At 41.9% G+C, this 22,986-nt stretch overlaps 1 protein-coding gene across 5 annotated transcripts; it reads left to right on the top strand.

Moving 5' to 3' along the window:
- Positions 1–1,975: 1,975 nt before the first annotated feature.
- Positions 1,976–22,986, top strand: LOC134078641 (uncharacterized). Of its 5 annotated transcripts, XM_062534716.1 has the most exons (20): positions 1,976–2,059; positions 3,475–3,640; positions 4,652–4,765; positions 5,319–5,432; positions 5,939–6,052; positions 6,723–6,949; positions 7,059–9,024; positions 10,254–10,424; positions 11,632–11,784; positions 12,102–12,272; positions 13,560–13,703; positions 14,409–14,543; positions 15,144–15,314; positions 16,775–16,945; positions 17,094–17,246; positions 17,381–17,551; positions 18,452–18,616; positions 19,186–19,211; positions 20,330–20,560; positions 21,206–22,986. In XM_062534716.1, exons 2-20 carry the CDS (start codon positions 3,492–3,494, stop codon positions 21,781–21,783), a joined length of 5,124 nt encoding a protein of 1,707 aa, XP_062390700.1. In that variant the 5' UTR covers positions 1,976–2,059; positions 3,475–3,491; the 3' UTR covers positions 21,784–22,986. The 5 variants fall into 5 exon arrangements, with proteins under 5 accessions (XP_062390700.1, XP_062390701.1, XP_062390702.1 ...); XM_062534717.1 differs by lacking the exon at positions 5,319–5,432; XM_062534718.1 differs by lacking the exon at positions 1,976–2,059 and having other exon boundaries at positions 3,561–3,654.

The raw sequence follows: 22,986 nt of genomic DNA, 5'->3' as shown, positions 1-22,986 counted from the left end.
TGTATTGATGGGGGCAACAAAAGGTGAAACCATGATGGGGTATAAAAAAGATGTGGAGGTATTCATTACTCTGTGTAAACCTGTGTGGGCAATCATCATTACTGATTGTCAGAGTGAGTCGCTGAGCAAATTCAAATTGTGCTCTTGCGAGAACTCTGGATTTCCAGGGTAGTGAACTCTACCATGCAAAGAAGAAATGCTATTACGAAATGTTACCAATAAATGTTATTAGAGAAATACTGTAAGACTTTGCCGGCAGTACAGAACATGTGGCGACAGAACTGTTCTGATCTAGACCCCCAACAGGTTGAAAAGATAAGGTGCTCTGGGAGATGCAGCAGATGGGTATTCTGGAGCCATCTGACAGCCTGTGGGCCATCCCCATTATCATGGTCTCAAAGAAGAACAGAGAGTGGAGCTTCTGTTGTGTGAACTATACAGACGCCTCAATGAGGTGAAAAGAGAGGACTTCTCTTCTACGCTCTGCCATGGGTGGATGAAACCTTGGACTTAGCTAGCGGTCCTCCCATTTGGGCTTTTCAATTCTTCAGCCTAGTTCTGTCAGGAGTCCCCTGGCGTGAGTGTCTGGGGCACCTGAATGACATCCTCGCCCACGGCCACAGCTCTCCAGTCTCTGCGGCACGTTTTGGAGCATCTAGCAGCGGCAGGTCTCAAACTCCACTCGGAAAAGTGCCACTTCATGCGGAGAGAGGTGTCATTCCTTGAGCACAGTGCTGGGCAGAGATGCCATTGGCACAATGGACAACAAGGTACAAGCGGTCAGTGACTGGCCCACACCAACTGACCAGCAACAGCTGAAAAACTTCTTGGGCTTAGCCTCTTATTGAAGGAGGTTAGTGAGGGGGTTCTTCTCAGGCTGCACCGCTGTTCAGGGTACTGCACAAAGACATTGTGTGGACCAGCGAGCGGCAAACAGCGTTCACCTCGCTACAGAAGATGCTGGGGGAGGCCCCTGTGTTGGTTCCTGCTGACCCCTCCCTCCTCTGGAGGGACTGGACTGTGATGCAAGGGAGTGGGCAGGATGCTGGCACAGCTAAGCCTGGAGAGAGAGTGGTGGCATACTGTAGGACCATTTCAAATACAACCTCTGTGGGCTACCGTTTACCGTCAGGACTGACCACTCTACCCTCCAGTGGCTCATGTCCTTTAAATAGCCGGAGGGTCAGGTGGCATGCTGGATAGAGGAGCTGCAGTCCTATGACTTTATTGTGGTGCATAGAGCAGGAGCCTGCCACTCCAACGACGATGCCCTGTCCCACTGACCCTGTGTTGAGGATGGATGCTGCCACTGCGAACAGAAGGAGACAAGGGACAGGGAGTGGTCAGTCGGACAGAGGTGGCGACAGAGACACACGTTTTTATTCTGCCAGTCTAGTGTCAGTATAAAAAATGGACCAATGGGCTGCAAACTGTCGTTACTTTGGGCTGATTGTTGTTGTTTTAAAATAACAATAACACGTAATAATTGAATTCAATCGGCCCAAAAAGCGCACCCGTCTGGCCCAGCTGGAAAATGCCCGGTATGCCAGATGCCCAGTCCAGTCCAGCCCTGTTCGTTGTCTTCATGGTTTCTTTTACATTTTCATTTTCAGAGTTGCAATTGAGTCGTTTTAAGAGAGGGAACCTCTGGTCTAAATGTTGCTCTCTCTGTCCCTGTGCCTGGCGCATGTGCATGATGCGCGTAATGGGAGCGGCAGCGGCCCACCTACTTACAAAGCTTTGTCAGCCCACACTTTGGGAAACACTGCCCTAAAGAATGTTGGTAACAAAAATATATTATTTTTCCTATCAGAGTTCCTAGAAATTATCTGGCCTTGGTAAGCGAGCTAAAACGAGGCAATAAATCTAAAGTGGGTTGGGAAAATGATAGACTATCGTGGCTTCGTCATAAAGGCCTATCATATCTCACGTTACCTGTAAACGTGCTTTGCCTCACGTGACCAACGCTGAACAGACCGAAAACGATAGGAGAAGTTTTTTTTTTTTTTAAGTGAGGAATGTTTGCGTAGGAAATAATTGTTCCACTGTTTATATGTTGGTAAGTACTATGTATAATTAGTTTAATATTGTAATTAATAGATGTGGTTGACTGACAGTTTTCTGAACTGAAGAAAAAACATAACCCAAGCCTAGAGAGATCAACAGAGACGCAACGGAGTCAATGGCCTATGCAGACTGTGGCCTGATTTCCCCCCACGGGCAGCAGTGCATGGAAGCCTACAGTAGAAGGAAAGTTTAATAAACACTTTGATCAAAAAGTGGCTCAACGGCCACACAAACCACGCATAGGCTAAAATAGGCTAGAAAACATGATCGTATAATAGGCTGTTAGCATACATAGCCCGAAAACATTAAGGGGCTACTTTTGATTACAGTTGGTTAAGCATAGACAGTAAAAGCTACATGATCCTGTGGCCATTTGCCCCCAGGGTTAGGGTTAATTCGTGTTATAAAATGACATACTAAAGTATATCAATGATTAATGATCAACTTTGCTTTAACATTTTGATTCTTAAGCAATAATACTAATTTGATGTTGTTTATTTTGTCACTTTTAGAGCAGTGTGTCTTCACAACTTTCCTAATGATATTTTGCCAGTTCCATTCAAATATAGCCTATGTCTAGTGCAGAAACGCTAACATTGTTAGTGCCACATTTAGCCACTTTGTTTCATTGCAACGCACTCATGCAAGCAGAAAGTAACTTTGTGTCCCCTGTCCAGTGTGTTCTGACTGAAACATTGTGCGTAGAAGTAGCAAGGGACTGCGCAATCTTGCTAAACTGAAAAAAGTAACTTATGATCGTCAGATGAGAACGAGTCAAACAACAAGAATTGTTTTGTTTTTATTAAATATGGTAGTCAGATTGAAAAGGAATTCATTGATGGCTCACTTGCGAGGAAACTTGATATTTCACTGGGTGATCAATAAAAACTGAAAGCCTTGTAATTGGATGGGCCTGACTGACAATCCATGTAGCAGGTTGAAGTGCCATTCAAGCTCAGGTGGCTGCATTGTGATTGGCTCTCGGTAGCTTTTTACCTCGCTGACAATTGCCATCACAGCAGAGGCCTCCCACTGTGCTGCATCGGCCTCCCAGTGGCTGGGTGCGCATCCAGTGCAGTTCCTGGATGCTGAGAGCCGAAAGTGGGAGCTGTTCCTGGTAGTGATGGGTACCCATCTTTGTGTGCTGTGACCTTTGTCTCTCACAGAGTGTATCATTGCCTTGTGTGTGTGTGTGACCAAGCACATGTGATTGCCTCCTTCGGATACTCATTAATTAGTCACTGCCCTCCCACCGGCAAGCTTCAGCCCTACTGTCTTACTGTTTTATGTGTATGTAAATTTGCAGTGTTGAAAATATTTTTTTTTTAAGGAACCATGTCACTGTCAGAACCTGAGTGCCTTACTGAGTTAAAGATACTGATTCTGAATTATATCTTTGGGTGCAAGTCCCATCGTTGATTAGGATGGATTTCCCTCAAGAGGATGTGGATGCTGTCAGTGAAAATCAGACAGGCAGAGCAACATCTTTCCAGCCACATCTGTCAAGCCACACATCCCTGAAGAATGAGGAGCCTGTTACTCCTCAAGTCAGCGAAGGACAAGTACTAGCAGGGTGAGTTCACCAAGGTACACACACAGACACGCACACACACACACATTGTGTGAGCATACATGTGTTTATGTTCTTCAGATATTCGGGTTTCTACCTCAGTCAGTCGTTGCATGGCGCTGACAGCATCTTTCAGTTCCGTTGTAGTCTCTTTGATAGTTGACACCCTGTAGCCACTGTATTGAGCGTGGAGCTCATTTTACTCACTTCGGCCAAAAGGTTTTTTAGGCTAGCATTCTGCTCACAGTCTTTGGGGCTAGTACCACCAACTTCCAGGGCAGGCTTTCCACGTGTGGACTTGAAATATTTCGAGGATGATGCCATGGTATATATTTGATGGAAAATTTACGGAAAAACAACAAAGGGTTGTTCTTGAGTATAAAAACAACAGTAAATGAGGAGATATTGACGGATTAATTACATTATTTCGGTGAGGCTTCTGGACAACTTCTAGTGAGTAGCCATCTTGCTCGTCATGTGTGTATGTTCTTGCATGTTTGTGCATTTCATAGAGAAAAGGCCAAGAGAAATAGAAGTTACATAGGAATGCCGACCTTATTTACTAATTGAGAGATGTGTCTAAATCTGTTGGTTGTGTTGTAGTGTGCATTTTATATACCCTGGAAATTCAGAGTTCTCGCGAGAACACAATTTGAATTGTGTCTGCAAGGTACCCTGGCAATGTGCTATGATGCACGTTACGTTTACCCCAACCATCAGGGGTAACCAATCAAAACGGTGTATCTGTGCCGAAGTCTGAGTAAACATTGGTCGTACTGTTATCCAATTGCCTGCAGTGAGATTTTCAAATGAATGCTTGGTGCCTTCCCTCAAGTTGGGCCATTACATTATTCGTCGCTAGACCCTTAATCTGATATATTCCTGGGTCTGGATTTACCAGGCTACATTTTATAGGGAAAGAGAGGAATAAATAGAAAAGAGACAAATGGTGATCTCATTAAGTGTTGGAAAGATGTGTTGGTTAATTCTATATTTGTTTCTCTATGTAACCAGACCACAGACTCACAGACCAGTGTCTCCAGTGCCCAGCTGTGTGTCTATGAAGAGTGACTGGTCCATGGCTGAGCATCCCAATTTCAGCAGAGGACCACCACAGTCTGATCCAAAGTGAGACATCAGATTGTGCTTACCTGAAAGAGTGGAGAAGTGTGTGCGTGTGTGTTTGCACATATGTGTCTAAGACTATTTCCACACATAAGCTGGCATTTTTTTAAAAAGGATGTGTACTCTTTCGTATGTTGAAATAATTCTCCACACGAATGTGCAAAAAAACACCTTTTAACGCTGTCAAGAACTCATCAATCAAACAGATGGTGATGTTAACCAGTCAGAGACCTGAACACAATTCAAATAAAGGAGAAAATGTCACATTATAATCTCAAAACTCTATTTTCCTGGTCTACACCCAAACACTCAAACCAGAGTTTTTAAAAATCTCCACTTTGGCCAGAGTTTGAATGGAAGACCAAACACATAAACAATACCAGTAGGCCTATTTAAAAATAGCCAGCTATATGTGGACATAGCCTGGGTGTGTGTGTTTATGTATTTGTGTCGTGGGTGCATGTTTTTCTGTGTGCATTTCATAGAGAAATACTGACCTTATGAACTCAGAGAGATGTGTTGGTTAATTCTGTTATTTGTTTCTCTATGTAACCAGACCACAGACACACAGACCAGTGTCTCCAGTGCCCAGCTGTGTGTCCATGAAGAGTGACTGGTCCATGGCTGAGCATCCCAATTTCAGCAGAGGACCACCACAGTCTGATCCAAAGTGAGACATCAGATTGTGCTTACCTGAAAGAGTGGAGAAGTGTGTGCGTGTGTTTGTGCACATATGTGTCTATTTCCACACATAAGATGGTATTTTTTAAAAAGGATGTGTACTCTTTCGTTGAAATAATTCTCCACACGAATGTGCAAAAAACTCCTTCTAAAGCTGTCAAGAACTCATCAATCAAACAGATGGTGATGTTAACCAGTCAGAGACCTGAAAACAATTCAAACGAAAGAGAAAATGTCACATTATAATCTCAAAACTCTATTTTCCTGGTCTACACCCAAACACTCAAACCAGAGTTTTTAATAATCTCCACTTTGGCCAGAGTTTGAACGGAAGACCAAACACATAAACAACACCAGTATTTAAAAATAGCCAGCTACTTGTATGTGTGGACATGGTGTATGTTTTTCTGTGTGCATTTCATAGAGAAATACTGACCTTATGAACTCAGAGAGATGTGTTGGTTAATTCTGTTATTTGTTTCTCCATGTAACCAGACCACAGACACACAGACCAGTGTCTCCAGTGCCCAGCTGTGTGTCCATGAAGAGTGACTGGTCCATGGCGGAGCATCCCAATTTCAGCAGAGGACCACCACAGTCTGATCCAAAGTGAGACATCAGATATGTGTCATGTGCATGTGTACAGTATATGTTTATGTATCCGTATGTGGGGTGCATTTCATAGACAAAAAGTGGGAGAAATAGAAATCATTTAAAAATGCTTATCTTGTTAAAACAGCCCTAAATATTTTCTTTTTAACTGAACTGGTTCCGTATCGGTTTGTCAACCAACATTTGAACCGTTTGGAGCATTTGACCAAACATAAAATGGTCATTAGAGCCAAAAAATAGTTGTTTTTTCTTTCAAACTGGAGGGGACGCATCATTCTACCGTTCAGAGAGGAGATGGCTGAAAGAATGCGTTTTCCCTTATCAACGGTTGACATGACTGGCCATGAGTAGCACTACTGCAGATGATAACTAGCTATGGTCCCAAAAAGTCGGCCTATTCCTTTAAGACCAGCTTTTACTCGGTCTGTGGCACTAGCATTTTCAAGGGGATCAAAATAGCGATTTGTGATCATGCGCCTGATCACACTTCGGGTAGTGCTAATTGCCTTGGCCGAAAACTAGCAAAGACAGTCTCTTCATGGCTGGTGCAGCGATTCGCCAGGTGTAAGTTCGATATGTACTGTAATATGTGGATAGCCCTATCAGCTTTTCTGTAATGGAATAATCCTGTGAATAATGTGTGCAATTATTGTTGTCACTTGGGTAGTGGGTTTAAAAATACCCTGACCCAAGATCAGGGTAGGTGTGGAGTGTGTGAGCAGTTACTGAGGAACCCAGTCATCACCAGCTGTGGATGTAGTTTCTGCAGGCAGTGCATCAGTACCTATTGGTGCCAATCTGATCCATCAGGAGACTACAGCTGCCGCAAGTGCAGGAAGAGATCCAGAACACAACCCCTTCTACAACCTCCAGTCAAAAGAGCCAAGCTAATAGGTGAGTCTTAAATTCACCAAATGAGTCTTAATATTGGGAGGCCCTGTATATAATCATTGAAACCTATTATAACCTATTAAAAGGTTTTTGTTTGTTTATTTAATTACAGGTGAGGATGTCCTGAAAAGAGTAATGATGACCCATAAAGCCAGTATGAAGAGGAGGTTTGAGAGCATATGTGAAGGCATCATAAGGTCGGGGACTCAAACACTCCTGAACGAGATCTACACAGAGCTCTATATCACAGAGGGAGAGAGCGAAGGGGTGAATAATGAGCATGAGGTTTGGCAGGTAGAGTCAGCATCCAGGCCACAAACCACAGAAGATACAGCAATAAACTGCAATGATATCTTCAGGCCTTTACCTGGACAGGAGAGACTAATCAAAACTGTCATGACCAAGGGGATTGCTGGTATTGGAAAAACGTTCTCAGTGCAGAAGTTTATCCTCGACTGGGCAGAGGAGAGAGCTAACCAGGATGTAGATTTCATGTTTGTGCTTCCGTTCCGTGAGCTGAATTTGGTCAAAAATGATCAGTACAGTCTTCACAAGCTCTTGCTTGACTTCCACCCTGAGCTTGGGGAGCTACAAGATGGTGAATACAAAGACTGCCACATTGTGTTCATCTTTGATGGTCTGGATGAGAATCGACTTCCAATGAATTTCCAAGGGAACCAGAAGTTGTCTGATGTGACACAAACATCCTCAGTGAGTGTGCTGATGACGAGCCTCATTCAGGGAACTCTGCTACCCTCTGCTCTCCTCTGGATAACCTCCCGACCAGCAGCAGCCAGTCAGATCCCTTCTCAGTGCATCAGTCAGGTGACAGAGGTGCGAGGATTCAATGACCCACAGAAGGAAGAGTACTTCAGGAAAAGGATCAGTGACCAAAATCAAGCCAACAGAATCATCTCCCATATTAAGTCATCCAGGAGTCTCCACATCATGTGCCACATGCCAGTTTTCTGTTGGATCTCAGCCACTGTCCTTCAGCAGATAATGGCACAGGATGATGGGAAGGAAGCCCCCAAAACTTTGACTGAGATGTTCATACACTTTCTGCTCATCCAGACCACCAGGAAGAACCAGAAGTATCAAGAGGAAAGTGAGACAGATAGACAGAGGCTCCTGGAATCACATAAGGATGTCATTGCGAAACTGGCAGAGTTGGCTTTCAAGCATCTGGAAAATGGCAATCTCTTGTTCTATGAGGAAGACCTGAGAGAGTGTGGCATTGATGTCAGTGAAGCCTCAGTGTACTCTGGCATGTGCACTGAGATTTTCAGAGAGGAATGTGTGTTTCACCACAAAAAGGTCTATTGCTTTATTCATCTGAGCATCCAAGAGTTTCTTGCTGCACTGCATGTGTTTGCCTCCCATCTAAAAAAGAGCACATTGGCCTTGGAAACAATTATCAGCAGAACATCCTTGAAAGAAGAGGATCATCATAGAGGTCACAGTGATGAGGAGGAGGAGGAGGAAGATGATGAAGAGGATGCGGAGGAAGAAGAGGAGGAGGAGGAAGAAGAAGTGGAGGATGAAGAAGAGGAGAGTGATTATGATCATTATGATGATCATTATGATTATGATGATGATTATTATGAAGATTGTAATTTGTATCATATGTTGAAAGGAGAAGTGGATAAGGCTTCAGACAGCAAGAGTGGACACCTGGACCTTTATCTCCGCTTCCTTGTAGGCATCTCAGTGGAGCGCAATCAAGCTCTTTTACAAGGCTTGTTCTCAAACACCAGCAACAGCTCAGAGAGCATCAAGAGCACATGTAAATACATCAAGGACCTCCAGTGGAAGGACGGATCTCCTGAAAGATACATCAATCTTTTCCACTGCTTGTTTGAAATGAATGATCATTCCCTACATGAAGAAGTCCAAAAATATCTGACACATCCTGATGGCTTCCCGGGGGAATTATCACCTGCGCACTGTTCAGCACTGGCCCACATGCTTCTGATGTCTGAGGAGGTGCTGGATGAGTTGGACTTGAGTAAATACAGAACATCTGAGGAGGGACGGAGGAGACTGCTGCCAGCTATGAGATGCTGCAGAAAAGCTTTGTGAGTATTACAATGAATAGTTCAAGAACTACAAACACGTCACAATTCTGAAGTTTTCTGTAAAATATACGTCATTTCTTCACAGTAAACACGAGGTACTTCAGATACCTCAATTCAGATTTTTCTGTATAGAATTAACAGTTTTTTAGTCAACTGTATCATGTAGATGTAGAGTCTCATTGGTGGATACACAAGCTTTCCTCAGCATTGAGTTCCTATCATGAGAATACTCCATCTCATCACCAACAGGTATGTTGTTTATTAAAAGTACATGGTGTAAATGAGGTGTAGAAAGAATGGCCTCCTGTCTGGAGTGTGTACATTTATGCTCATGCAGCTCTGATGCAGTCACACTCACCAGTCTTTATTAGTGTTGTGTCTATGGTTAGACAGTAATAACAACAATAACAATGTGATAACTGTGTGACAGAGCGCAGTGATTTCCTGTCAGTATACGAACAATAGCCGTGTTCACACTATCGGGCCAAAAGCAGGCTGAATCGGGTGAGCCAAGGCTTAGTGCGTTCACACTATCGGGCCGTGATGCGAAGTGAAGCTAAATAGGGCCATTCTCGGGCCCATTCTTGGCCCATCTAAAACCTCCGGCCAAGTAAGGCCAAGTCGGGCTGGAGGTGGATTCATAGCGAGAGGTGGAGAGACTGAACATTCAACATCAGCTATGCTTGAGACGTAGCAGTAGGCGTAGCAGTCTGGACTATCATTTAATAATAGTAATATTGGTCAAAACAGCACCAAACCGCATCAGTAGCTTGCTCTGCGTCCCTACACATAAAACAAAGCGCCAACAATAGTTTGCGAACCCAGAGTTTAACAGAAGACTGTTGAGAACACTTACTTTATGGAGATATGTCAAGATCCACGTCACATAATTACCTTAAATGGATTTTCCTTTGAGAGGAGCTGGTAAAGGGAGAATTGGTAAGTGTTCTTAACAGTCCTCTGTGATAAACTCATGGTATCAGCATGGCAGGGATTGTCCCATATATGTCTATTTTTTTTTTGTTTGTCATGTAACCCTGCCAGTAGCCTACAAGAAAAAGTAAAAAAAAAAAAAAGAAATCTTGAACCTTGTATTTCTACGGCCAGTCTTCTCTCCATCTGCCTGGACCCACATACTATTATAAACTGTAAATTGTGCTTGGGTTTTATTGTTTTCTCTTATCCCTCTGAGTAGTCTTGTGTGTCTGGGGCTCTTTTCCCACTTGCAGACTTGCTGGCTGTCAGCTAACAGAGAAGTCCTGTGAAATTGTGGTCTCAGCTCTGCAGTCTACAAACTCCCTTCTAAGAGAGCTGGACCTGAGCCAGAACGACCTGTGGGAGACAGGAGAAAAACTGTCTGATGCTCTTCAGAGTCCAAACTGCAAACTGGAGACACTGAGGTTGGTAATATTGTTCACTTTGTTGAGGCGATGATATGGAATCAAACTACAGTAGATTCACAAGTTTTGTATGTGTGTATCACATTTTGAAACTAGCAATTATTTGTAACAGTAAACGGTTTATACTGTATAATAGAACAGCTAAGGGGCGTTGTTAGGCATGACGCGAAGTGCCTTTAAACCCCCTTAGCTGTTCTATTATACAGTATAAACCACGGACTCGAGTGGCTTATTGCTTTTCTAAAACGGTTACTACGTTGATCAAGATTTCATGAAACAAAGGCACAGCAGCGAAAAATGTATCAATGATACATAGATAATCATTCTTCCGCCAAGAAATATATTCCCTCCATATGAATGGTTGCCATGCAACAACGAGACGCAGCCACTAACTTTTGTGCTAGTTGTGGTAGTAGCACATTACTATTTTTAATGGAATATCTACATAGGTGTACACAGTCCCATTTCCAGCAACCGTCATTCCTGTGTTCTGATGGTACTTAAAGGAATAGTTCGGTATTTTACACTTTAAGCCCGTTTTCTGTATTGCCTAGCATGAAAACGAGTGTTTGACACCGAAATCTCAACGATTGAGACTGTTTGTGGAATTTGGCAGCTTTAGAATGGAGCTCTGTATGGCTTTAACATTGCTCGCTTTGTGCATGGACTATTCTGTCCTTAAAACACCCCTAAACATTTTTAAAAATATGCAGCTCACCGAGTGGTTACTTGTCTTCAAGGATCTTCTATAGCAAGTTTAGCAGCGAAATACAGCTGCTGTCATCTTTTATCAGGGATTTTGGAAATCCTCACAACCGTGTGTGCCTAATAGAACACAACAGAATTTGAATTTCACTGCGAAACTTGCTATAGAAGATCGTTAAAGACCAGTAACCACTTGGTGAGCTGCACATTTTTAAAAAAACGAACGTTTAGGGGTGTTTTAAGGACAGAATAGTCCATGCACAAAGCAAGCAATGTTAAAGCCATACAGAGCTCCATTCTAAAGCTGCCAAATTAAAGTGTAAAATACCGAACTATTCCTTTAAGCCGTGTTTCCATCCAATTTCCTAATGCACATTTTAACTATTCGAATGAGAGTCAATTTTGATTCCATACAGTGACAACGGCAGTGTTTTACTCTTTATTCCGTCTCTGATTTACTGATCACTATTTGCATTCTTTTGGTACATGATTTGTTTTTCAGACTTGTTGGCTGTAAACTGAGAGGAAGATTTTTAGCCTTGACTCTTCAGGGGGCAAATCCCTACCTAAAAGAGTTGGACATTAGTGACAGTGAGCTTTGGGACTGTGGAGGAGAACTGCTTCATCAATCTCTGAATCAAGACTGTAAAGTGAGGTATGTGTCATTGCACAGTGCACAAAGACTACCGTAATTTCCCGACTATTAGCCGCGGCTTATACATTGATTTTGCTCATTTTTTTCAGCTATGAGATTAATACAGGGGGGCAGTTAATATGGTGTTAATATGGTTTTGTTTATTTTAGCTTGCGTAAAACACTGTCCTTATACACAATGCGGCTTATATGCGGGAAATTACTATAGTGCTTTCTGTTTGCTGTAAAGCCACCTTTTTAGTCACTGGCATTTCATATTTGGGAATGTAAGTGGCATAGAGGACTTGTTGCTTACAGTGTTTTTCTCTCTCACTATAGACTCATCAGCAGTAAAATGAAACTCAGCTCCTCAGAGTTAGTGGCCTCAATTTTGCAGTCATATATTTCTAAACTGAGAGAGTTGGACTTGAGTGGCTGTGATCTGCAAGCATCAGAAGATAAGTTGCTCTCTTGTCTTAGAAACCCAAACTGCCAGCTGGAGAAACTGGGGTCAGTAACATTCTGAAAGACACATAGCTCTAACTTGTATGACATGATTATGCACAATGCAATGCATTAAAGAGGAATAATGCAGGATTGGCGATTTCATCTCTGGTTTCGGTTTCATTTTTCGTTTTCGCTCGTTTTATGCTTGCATATTTCTCTGCAGAGCTTCCCCGACAGCTTTAGCGTGTATATTTATACATATATAGGCTATATATAAATATATAAATTGCAAGCGTGGTTCTTCTTGTTCCTTTCGCGTCTCTGACTTCCAGATGTAAACAGCAGACGATCGTTTATCAGAAAGTTGCAAGGTTGTAATAGCGGATAGGGACACTAGGGGCGGGAGGAAATGTGACTGTTTTCGATAAAACTGGTCAGTCAAGCAAAACAACGATTTCTAAGCGATTTTATGACAATGAAAAAGTTGCATAGGGTCTCTTTAATTCTCACCTGCACATTATAATTTACGTTAATGCCTGGGCACGATCCAGGATGCAGATCCGGCCGCCTTGTTTTCTTGTCGATCGATTCGCTCGACATGCACAAATACAAATACTTTTGCACCTCGGCTAGGTGGTATAGTTGGTGAAAAAGTATCCGTCCCGGAAAAACAACAGCTGAAACGTTCATCTGCATACAAAGAGACTTTATGCTCCCTCCCTCCCTGATATTCCCTGATAGCCATTGAGTGATTGTAGGGCAACAGCCAAAAGACTACAATCTTTCAAGAATCTTTCCCAAATCTTGTCAAAGTCTGTCAGTGTAAGGTAGACTTTAGGTTAAAAAGAAAATCGTTCATGACAGGATTTTGGGCTGCACAGATAAAGCTCAGATCTCGTTAGAATGGTGAAATACATCGACACAGTTGACATTATTTTGAGGAAGAAGTAGCCAACCAAGTTCAAGTGGCATGCAGATGGGCCTTACGTAGTAGTTGAGAAATTAGGGCTTTAAAATATATCGGCGCAAATTATCCGCCGAAATTCTGTCATCGGAACGATACATTTTTTTTTTAAATGTCACTTATCAGCCAATAATATATCAGCCGCCGATGTATCGTGCATCTCTAATTATCTTTCATTACTTAATCATACCTTAATACCTCTGGGTTAACCTTATTTCTGTTGTCTACCTCCATTTTGTTATGGTTAAGAGCCAGCCATAACAGCATTACCTTAGCTCATCTCCTGGCCACTATAAACCAGTGAGTGCATTCGACTTCTTGCAGTGCTGCACAGATCTGGATGAATGTGAAGCATGTATGTTATACTTATATTGCCTCTCTTGCAGACTTGTTGGCTGTAAGCTTACAAAGTCCTGGGAGATTGTGGCCTCAGCTCTGCAGTCAGTCAGAGATCTAGATCTGAGTCAGAATGACCTACGGGAGTCAAGAGAAACACTAGAGAGTCCATACTACAATTGGGAGACACTGAGGTCAGTAATATTGTTCACTGTGTTGAATGACAGATTTTGTTAAAAGTAGGACAGACTCCTACGCACACAAGCTCATGCATGCGCGCGCAGGCACATAAACACGTACACGTACACACGCACGCACAAACACCCACACCATTACCCGCACCCACACACTCACAAGTGAATACACACATGCACACACACATGCAACACAGACTCACAAGTGAACACATACAGAGAGAAAGCACACATACGCAAAAGCAAACGCACACATGCGTACATTCATTTACAAATGTTGCAAGAGTAGGGGATGGAGTAGGAGATGGACACAAATTCACATTTATTTTTGCCGAGAGAATTTGCAGGACTGAGCAGTGGACATACTTTGTACCTCATTGCGGTACATCTAGTTTAAGTATGAAAGTTGCATCATCATATATTATGTTTATGCACACATAATATATATATATTAGTGCTGTCAATCGATTAAAGCATTTAATCGCGATTAATCTCATGAATAGTGACTACTTCAAGGCATTTCCTGTGTGATGAAACCAATCAGTTGCAGTATTCAGGTGTGATTTTGTACCATTCTTTTAAACAAACAGTCTTTTAATACTAAAAATTCTAGGAATTTTTGGGTGTATTCAACTTTTTGCAGTGCTGCACAGATCTGGATGAATGTGATGCATGTGTGCTATATTTATATTGCCTCTTTTGCAGACGTTTTGCCTATAAGCTTGTGGTCCCAGTTCTGCAGTCTGCAAACCCCTGTTTGAGTCAGAATGACCTACAGGAGTCAAGAGAAAAGCTGCTCTCTGCTCTACAGAGTCCAAACTGCAAACTGGAGACATTGAGGTCAGTGATGTTTTTGACTGTGTTGAATGACACTTTAATTAGAGAATCGTTAATTTTCCGCCCACGGCATAAACATTCAAATGAAAAATAACATTCTCAGTAGACTTTGTTAAATAAAAAAGATTGTTTATATCTTACTACTTGTGTTTTTGGATGAAAACATAAGCATATGAAGTAATATAGAAAACTGTATTTTATTGAACTATACAGTATCTTAATGCATTCCGTCAAGTCAAATATCCTATGGCTTTAATAAAAAAATGTATTTGATGCATTGTGACGCATTGTGATGTAGCTAGGCACTGAATCGAATGGAATTGCTGGCATAATTATCGTAATCGAATCGAATAGGGAGATCAGTGAAAATGTATTTTACCCAATAATGGAATCAATAATGGAATCTTAATATTAAGGCCAACATAGCATTTCAACTTTTTAAAGTCTTATCTATTCCATTCCTAATTTGTGACTCATAGTATTCTGTTATCTTATCCCTGACATACTCATGGGCCAGTTAGGCTATATATTTTTCTTTTCTCATCCCATTTGCAGTTTTGGACATGACACATTACCTTTTTATACTCATTGCCTCTCTTGCAGACTTGCTGACTGTAAGCTTACAGAGAAGTCCTGTGAGGTTGTGGCCTTAGTTGTGCAGTCTGCAAACTGTCCCTTAAGAGAGTTGGACCTGAGTCAGAATGACCTGCTGGAGTCAGGAGAGAAACTGCGATCTGCTCTACACAGTCCGAACTGCAAACTGGAGACACTGAGGTCAGTAATATTGTTGACTGTGTATTGTTTTTGTATTGTTATCGTTAAAAGTAGACTCTGTTAAAGGAATACGCCACCCAAAAATGAAATTAAGCCAGTCTCGGTCACCCCCAGAGTTAGAACAGTGAAAAAAACACCGGTTAAAATCCGTCCGGGCATTGTCCTGCTTTGGGAGCAGCGTTTTTAGCTTTAGCTTAGCACAGTTGCTGTAAATGAAGGGTGTCAGTTAGCACGTCCTCCAAAAAAGTGACCAAGACATCTAATTTTTTTTCTAAATATATCTTATGAGACGTGTGTTCAGAACAAGTACAAATCATAATGCAAAATTGAACGAGGCTATTACCTGGGTAGATATTTACTTGGAACTATATTCAGCCTCATCACAGGTGAAGCACCGCTAGTCTCACGTAGCACTTGAAAACTCCTAACTTCGACTGGAACTTCACGGAATGGGATTCAAGTGCTGCTGCATGAGAACCTTGTGCCTATCTAGCAGTGCTTCGCCTGTGATGAGGCCGAATATAGTTCCAAGTAAATATCTGCCCAGATAATAGCCTCGTTTGATTTTGCATTATGATGTGTACTCGTTTTTAACACATGGCTCCCAAGATATATTTAGAAAAAAATGTAGATGTCTCGGTCACTTTTTTGGAGGACGTGCTAACTGACAGCCTTCATTTACAGCAACTGTGCTAAGCTAAAGCTAAAGGGGTTTTTTTCACTGTTCTAACTCTGGGGGTGACCGAGACTGGCTTAATTTCATTTTTGGGTGGCGTATTCCTTTAATGAGACAATAATATTAATGCCTCTTTACTCCTGGTTGATTTATCCTCTCTTATTTAAGTGTCTGATTTCAACCCCAAGTAGAGGCCAGTCAATAGGACATTTTGAGGGGCACTTCAACAGATCTTTTTATTGTTATTATTATTATTATTATTTAAACCATGGGGCCACCAAGAGTTTTGGACACGATACAGTAATTTCCTGCATATAAGCCGTATTGTGTATAAGCCACGGGACTGTTTTATGCAAGTTAAAAGAAACAAAACCATATTAACTGTCCCCGTGTATTAGCCTAATAGCTGAAGAAAGTTTGCAAAATCAATGTATAAGCATCGTAGCCTGGCTAGCGCCTACCACTTCTCAAATGAGACAGGGTCTGGCAACCAGACGTTTATTTTCTCGTATTTGAAAAAATGCCCAGATCCGTTCATTGGGTGCCACGTATGTCTATCAAATGCGTCTGTGCATAGCTCATCATGGTCTTGCTTTCTCCCTTGTCCTGTGATAGGTCGCCAACATCAGGAGAAAATTTGGGTGTTAGTTTCCAGACTGCCTTAGCTGCATGATTGAAATCACCGCGCAAGGCAGGATGGGAACACCCAGGCTATAAGCTGCGGCTAATAGTCGGGGAAAATACGGTACATTACCTTTTTAAAACTCTTTTTCCTCTCTTGCAGACTTGCTGGCTGTATACTAATAGAGAAATCCTGTGAGATTGTGGCCTCAGCTCTGCAGTCTGCAAACTCCTCCTTGAGGGAGCTGGATATCAGTCAGAATAACCTGCAGAAGGCAGGAGACAAACTGCTTTCTGCTCTATACAGTCCAAACTGCAAACTGAAGACACTGAGGTTAGTTACATTGTTGACTGTGTTGACAGACACACACTGTTAAAAGTAGACTGTGTTAGTCATAGATAATAACAACATCGCTGCATTACTCTTGATTGATTTATCCTCTCTGATTTCAGTATCAGTTTCATGTTTGATTTTTTTGCAGACTTGTTGGCTGTGAATTGAGAGGAAGATTTTTGGCCTTGGCTCACCACGGGGCAAACCCCCACCTAAGAGAGCTGGACATGAGTGACTGTGAGCTTCAGGACTCAGGAGGAGAACTGCTCCATCAACCACTGAATCAAGACTGTGAAGTGAGGTCTGTGTTTTTTCAAAGTGCACAGAGACTGGTGTTTTCTGTTTGATGTAATAAACAACACTGTTATTTACCATTTCATATTTATAAATGTAAGGGATATATGTTGTTTATAGTTTTCCCCTCTTTTGCTGTAGACTTACCAGGTGTAGACTCAAAAACAGCTCCTCTGAGGCTGTAGTCTCAGTTCTGCAGTCATATATTTCTCGACTGAGAGAGTTGGACATTAATGGCGGTGATCTACGAACATCAGAAGAGAAACTGCTCTCTGGTCTTAGAAACCCAAACTGCCAACTGGAGAAACTGAGGTCAGTAATACTCTGAAAGATAGAGTTCATACAGGCCTACAGTACATTCACACTTTGGGCATATAATAATGATACTGTTTTGGGGCACTAGAAATCCAGACATGAATTTATGAAGCATAGGCGTTTATTGTTGTGACAATGACTTGTCAGTTAGTATTAATATGCCTTAGATAGATAGATAGATAGATACTTTATTGATCCCCAAGGGGAAATTCAAGATTGTCTTGAACCTTTACATTTACCTTTACATTTACATTTATCAATTAAGCTAACACTTTTATCCAATCCTTACAATTGAGGACGGACATTCAAGCTACATTGTAAAAAGAAGGTCATAGGGTAACATTAAATACTGCTTTACCAAACACCATAACCACAGGATAATAGTGCAGAAGTTTAAGCTCCAGCCTCTGTGTAATCAAGAAGATGGCCAAAGATGGATATAGGACATAGAACACAGAATCCACACAGTGAAGCACTGAGCTTAGTATGATTAGTGGATTAATGCATTTTTAAGTAAGCTTGACAGTATCTAAACTATTCTACAGTACATTTCATTTGCACACTGTCCTTCACAACGGTGTTGGTGTTCGTCTTCGAAAGACACAGCTAAAAATAGAAAGGACACCAACCTGATGCACTCATTGATGCACTTATTACACTCATTGATGCACTTATTATCATGTTGTAAGTCACTTTGGTTAAAAAGTGTCAGCCAAATGAAATGTAATGTAATGTAATAAACTGACACGAAAGCTGAATGCTTTTAGCAAGCACAGTATTGTTCTTATGCTTTCTTTATGCTCAAGTGCACAGCATTGTGACAATTTTTATGATTTTCTCCTGATTTTTTTGGCGACTGCCCTTTGAGCTTTTGTCTGTCTTTGTCACTCTATGCAGACTTGTTGGTTGTAAACTGTCAGAGGAATTCTTTGAGAATGTAGCCTCTGCTGTGCAGCACATGGTCTCCCTGACAGAACTGGACCTGAGTGGCAATCATATAAACATCACTGGAATTCAACTTCTGAGTGCACTGAAAAGTGACAGTAAGCTGCAGATATTGAGGTTTGCGTTTGACTTTTCTTTTTTTCTAAACAATGTCTTTAGACAGACATTGTAACAAAACAGGGTGATCAATTGTATCGAAACTTTTGGGAGATCAACAAATAATGCTGCACATGATTCTTTAGAGTCAATAGCACTGACAATATCATCAACGTCCTTTGTTGTCATTGTTGTCAGTGTCATTATAGTCATGTCAGAGTCAGGACTACTGTCTGATATGAGTCAGTGATAAATTATAACATATTGAAGTAATTGAAGTTGCAATTTCATCAGTTCCATTAATTAGATGGCTAATGAGGGATATGATGTACTCTGAAAACATTCATCGCTGACTAACTTGCTGGCTGCCTGCAAAGTCACTGACAGCAAGGCTTTATTGTGTAGCCATTTTAAACATTCAAGTTGGCCTATTGTCCACCAAAATGCAATAATGGTAGAATTTACTTCAGCTACAACATTAATAGATTTATTTCATTCAAACCGCCATCAGCTAAACCCTGGATATACAAATATTTCACGTCACATGTTCACATACTGTATCTCTCTCTCGCTCTCTCCCTCCTTTAAAGACATGGCCATGGAGAACTGAGAAAATGTAAGTGTTGTTCTACTGTTGATTGTTGCACTGATATGCTAAAAGGTGATGTTGAAGTGTTCTTTATTAAGCAGCTATGCCACTTTTGCGTGGCTACCACTGTATGTAAAAGGCTTTTAGAGCATGTGTGGCGATCTGTAACGTCCTGTAGAAATACACCAAATCGGAGTGATCGAGAAAAAACAGGGACTGATTAACATGTTGGCATGTTAGAATAGCCAGACATCAGACAGATGGCAGAGACAGGAGAAAGGAGAGCTAACACAGCATGACACATGAGAGGCCGCTGGCAGCCTATTGCTTGTAGAAGCATAACTAAGGGATGACCTCAGGGTCCTGAAGTCATCGAGGTCATGGAGTGATGGCAGATCACAGCCAATCGTCCTCTCAATGCAACAAATGATATACTGCAGTCTGCTCTTATCGTTGACAGTGGATGCAGCGTACCAGGTAGTGATAGAGCAGGTTAAGATAGACTTGATGATGGTAGGGTCAAAGTATGCCATCATGTGCTTCGGCAGGTTGAACATCCTCTGCTGAGCATTCTTTGTTCTGGAGCTCAAGTTCAGCTTGTAGTGAACAACTGATGAGCCTGACTCTGAATACTCTTTGCCTTTTGCTCCAACAATTTAGTCCTGCCCCATGTTGTCATAGCCGCATAACCGCATGTACAGTATACTTGGAGAAAGACTGGTCCAGTCAAATCCCCTAGCCGAGCCATAACTGTAGCTCAACTTAACTGTATATGTACAGTAGCTTGCAAAAGGATTCATCCCGCTTGGATATTTCCCCTTTAATTGCTTTAATAGATGGATCGTTGCCATTTAGTCGCTTATTTTGCATTATATGTATTGAATTTATTAACTATAATTACTTGCATTCACTTTGACATTAAAGAGGGGATTTTTGTAAATTATTGTAAAAAAGGACAAATTAAATTTCTGTTCCTGAAAGATCTGTTGTTCCCAGCCCTGTGATTGCTGCTTACTCTGTGTATGTATATATGTGTGTGTGTGTGTGTGTGTGTGTGTGTGTGTGTGTGTTAGCATGCCCTTTCCTACCCGATGTTCTGATGAGAACTTCATGTTTTCTCCTTTTTCTTCTCCTCTTGTGTGCAGATGCTGGTCGGCTCACACTGGACGCAAACACAGCAAACAGAACTCTCTCTCTCTCTGAGGGGAACACAAAGGTGGTATCTTTTCCAGCCCACTCATATTTATTTCACCAGTACTCACGGGTGAATGAGGGTCTGTCTGGAGACGACCTAGAGAGCTTCGACAGTCTGGGTCATAGTGGAGTCAGCACAAGTTTGCCTGGAGGACGTCACTACTGGGAGGCTGATAAGAATGGTGAGAACGTTTATATAGCACTGGCATATCTTGCCCCTTCCTACAGTATATGCACCCCTCCTCCTCTTTTTTTCATTCATTTTTGTATTATTTGAATATTTGATCCTTAACATGGTACATGGTATATACAGTATATGGTGAACACATTGTGTACACAAGTATCCAACTCACATTTGAGCTTGAGCCTAGTATGTTGTATGTTGCTGTATGTCAGGGCTATTCAATTAGTTTGTAATGGGGGCCAGTTCATGAAAAGTATCACAACTTGGAGGCCTGAGAAATGCGGCTTGAATATGGCACTAAAATATGACAACAGCAACATAGGAGTTTATGGTTTGTATATTATGGTACAGTATATGTTTATTTTCATTAGGCTATTGATCATTGATATGTTTTCCCTTTGACATTGAAAAGGGAATTTCTGTTCCCACCCCTGTGATTGTTGCTCACTCTGTTTCTCTCTCTCTCTCTGTGTGTGTGTGTGTGTGTGTGTGTGTGTGTGTGTGTGTGTGTGTGTGTGTGTGTGTGTGTGTGTGTGTGTGTGTGTGTGTGTGTGTGTGTGTGTGTGTGTGTGTGTGTGTGTGTGTGTGTGTGTGTTACCATGCCCTTTCCTACCTGATGTTCTTTTTCTTCTCTTGTGTGCAGACTTGTGCAACTTATTTGACCAGCACTCTCTGTCAAACAGAACTCTCTCACTCTCTCTGAACGGAAAGCTGACACATGAGCCACAGCCATTCCCTTACCAGTACCAGTACGCTCAGGTTCTGTGTAGAGAGGGTCTGTCTGGAGACGACCCAGAGAGCTTCGACAGTCTGGGTCATAGTTTAGTCAGCACAAGTCTGTCTGGAGGACGCCACTACTGGGAGGCTGAATGGAGTGGTGAGGAAGTCTATATAGCAGTGGCATATAAAAGCACCCTGTGGAGGGATGACTGTAAGTTTGGACATAATGACAAGTCCTGGAGTTTGCGCTGCACTCGTGACCATTACTCTGCCTGGCACAATAATAAGGAGACTGTTATACCTGCCCCCTCCTCCGGCTCCGGCAGAATCGGAGTGTACCTGGCCTGGTCAGCAGGCACCCTGTCCTTCTACAGCGTCTCCTCTGAAACACTCACCCACCTGCACACGTTCCAATCCACATTCACTGAGCCCCTCTATCCTGGGTTTAGGTTGATGTCTTTTAATTCCCGCAATTCAGTGGCCCTGTGCCAGATCACATAACCTAATCTTGCAGGAGAGAAGAGCCACACACTCCTTCTCTTGCCTCCTATGTGCAGCATCTTCCCTAAAGACTTTCTAATAAGGATACATAGAAATGCATAAGATTAGTTTGTAACACTAATATGGCGGTTGTCTAGACATATCCTGCCCCTTCCTGTATGCCTTGAAGGTCTCCCCTTTCACTGTTACCCCTATGTTTTCTGCTCCCTCTGTTTCTCTGTGTGTATGTGTGTGTGTGTGTGTGTGTGTGTGTGTGTGTGTATGCATGAATGTGTGTTGCTTCTCTTACTTCTTTTTCTGGCTTCCTCTCTGCAGTAGATCTCAGATGTGAGATCTCGCGTGACATTTCTGTGCTTCTGATGGGGTTGCGGTCTCCAATTGATTTTACGTGTATACTAACTATTACAAAGTTTACAGACTGATTGGTGCTTTGTTTTATGTGTAGACACCTAGAGCAAGCTACTGATGAGGTTTGGTGCTGTTTTGAGCAATGTTAGTGGTTGCTAACCCACTGTTTGCTATTTTGGACTGTAGCTCCTGCCCGTGCTAGCTCTGTACTGCGTGATGAGCGAAAATTACTTCCTCCACGGCTTAGTTGATGTATTTTCATTCAGAAAATAGCATTTTTTTCAATTTCCGCCAAACTTACACTTTAATGTAGTCAACATTTTAAAACTATTCACTGTTAATTTTTATGTATTGTTTTTATTTGTAAGTCGCTTTGGACAAAAGTGTCATATAACATATCCATATAACTGTAACAATAATAATCATCATCATCATCAATATATAATATATATAAAAAGTACTAAGAAATGTGATATTGAACAACATAAATCAATATTTTCTTAAAATGGTATTGATTTCACATAAAAGTGGCAATCAGAATCTTGTGAGCTTGTGAGCAGGAGAGAGGGAGAGAGAATATTTTTATTCTTTAATAATAATGTAGCGTGCCTAAGTTCTTAAAAAGTTTGTGGGCACAGTTAATGTGTTAGATGTTCTGATAGGCTCTGTTGCTGGGCCAATGGTTGGGGTGCCACCCCCTTCCGGGGGGTGTGATGTGTGTGTTTTGGGGGGAATGAGTGTGGAGATGAGGAGACGTGTGTGAGTTGGGCTCCTGCATTCTGTGCATGTCAAGAGTTCTTGTGCCGTGGCTGTAGCCGACAACAGTCATTATTAAAAGTACCGGTTTGTGATAAA

The sequence above is a fragment of the Sardina pilchardus genome, chromosome 4, assembly GCF_963854185.1.
Source record: "Sardina pilchardus chromosome 4, fSarPil1.1, whole genome shotgun sequence".
NCBI lineage: Eukaryota > Metazoa > Chordata > Actinopteri > Clupeiformes > Clupeidae > Sardina > Sardina pilchardus.
Note: the sequence above shows the minus strand (reverse complement) of the source record. Positions and strands in the feature narration are given on the sequence as shown.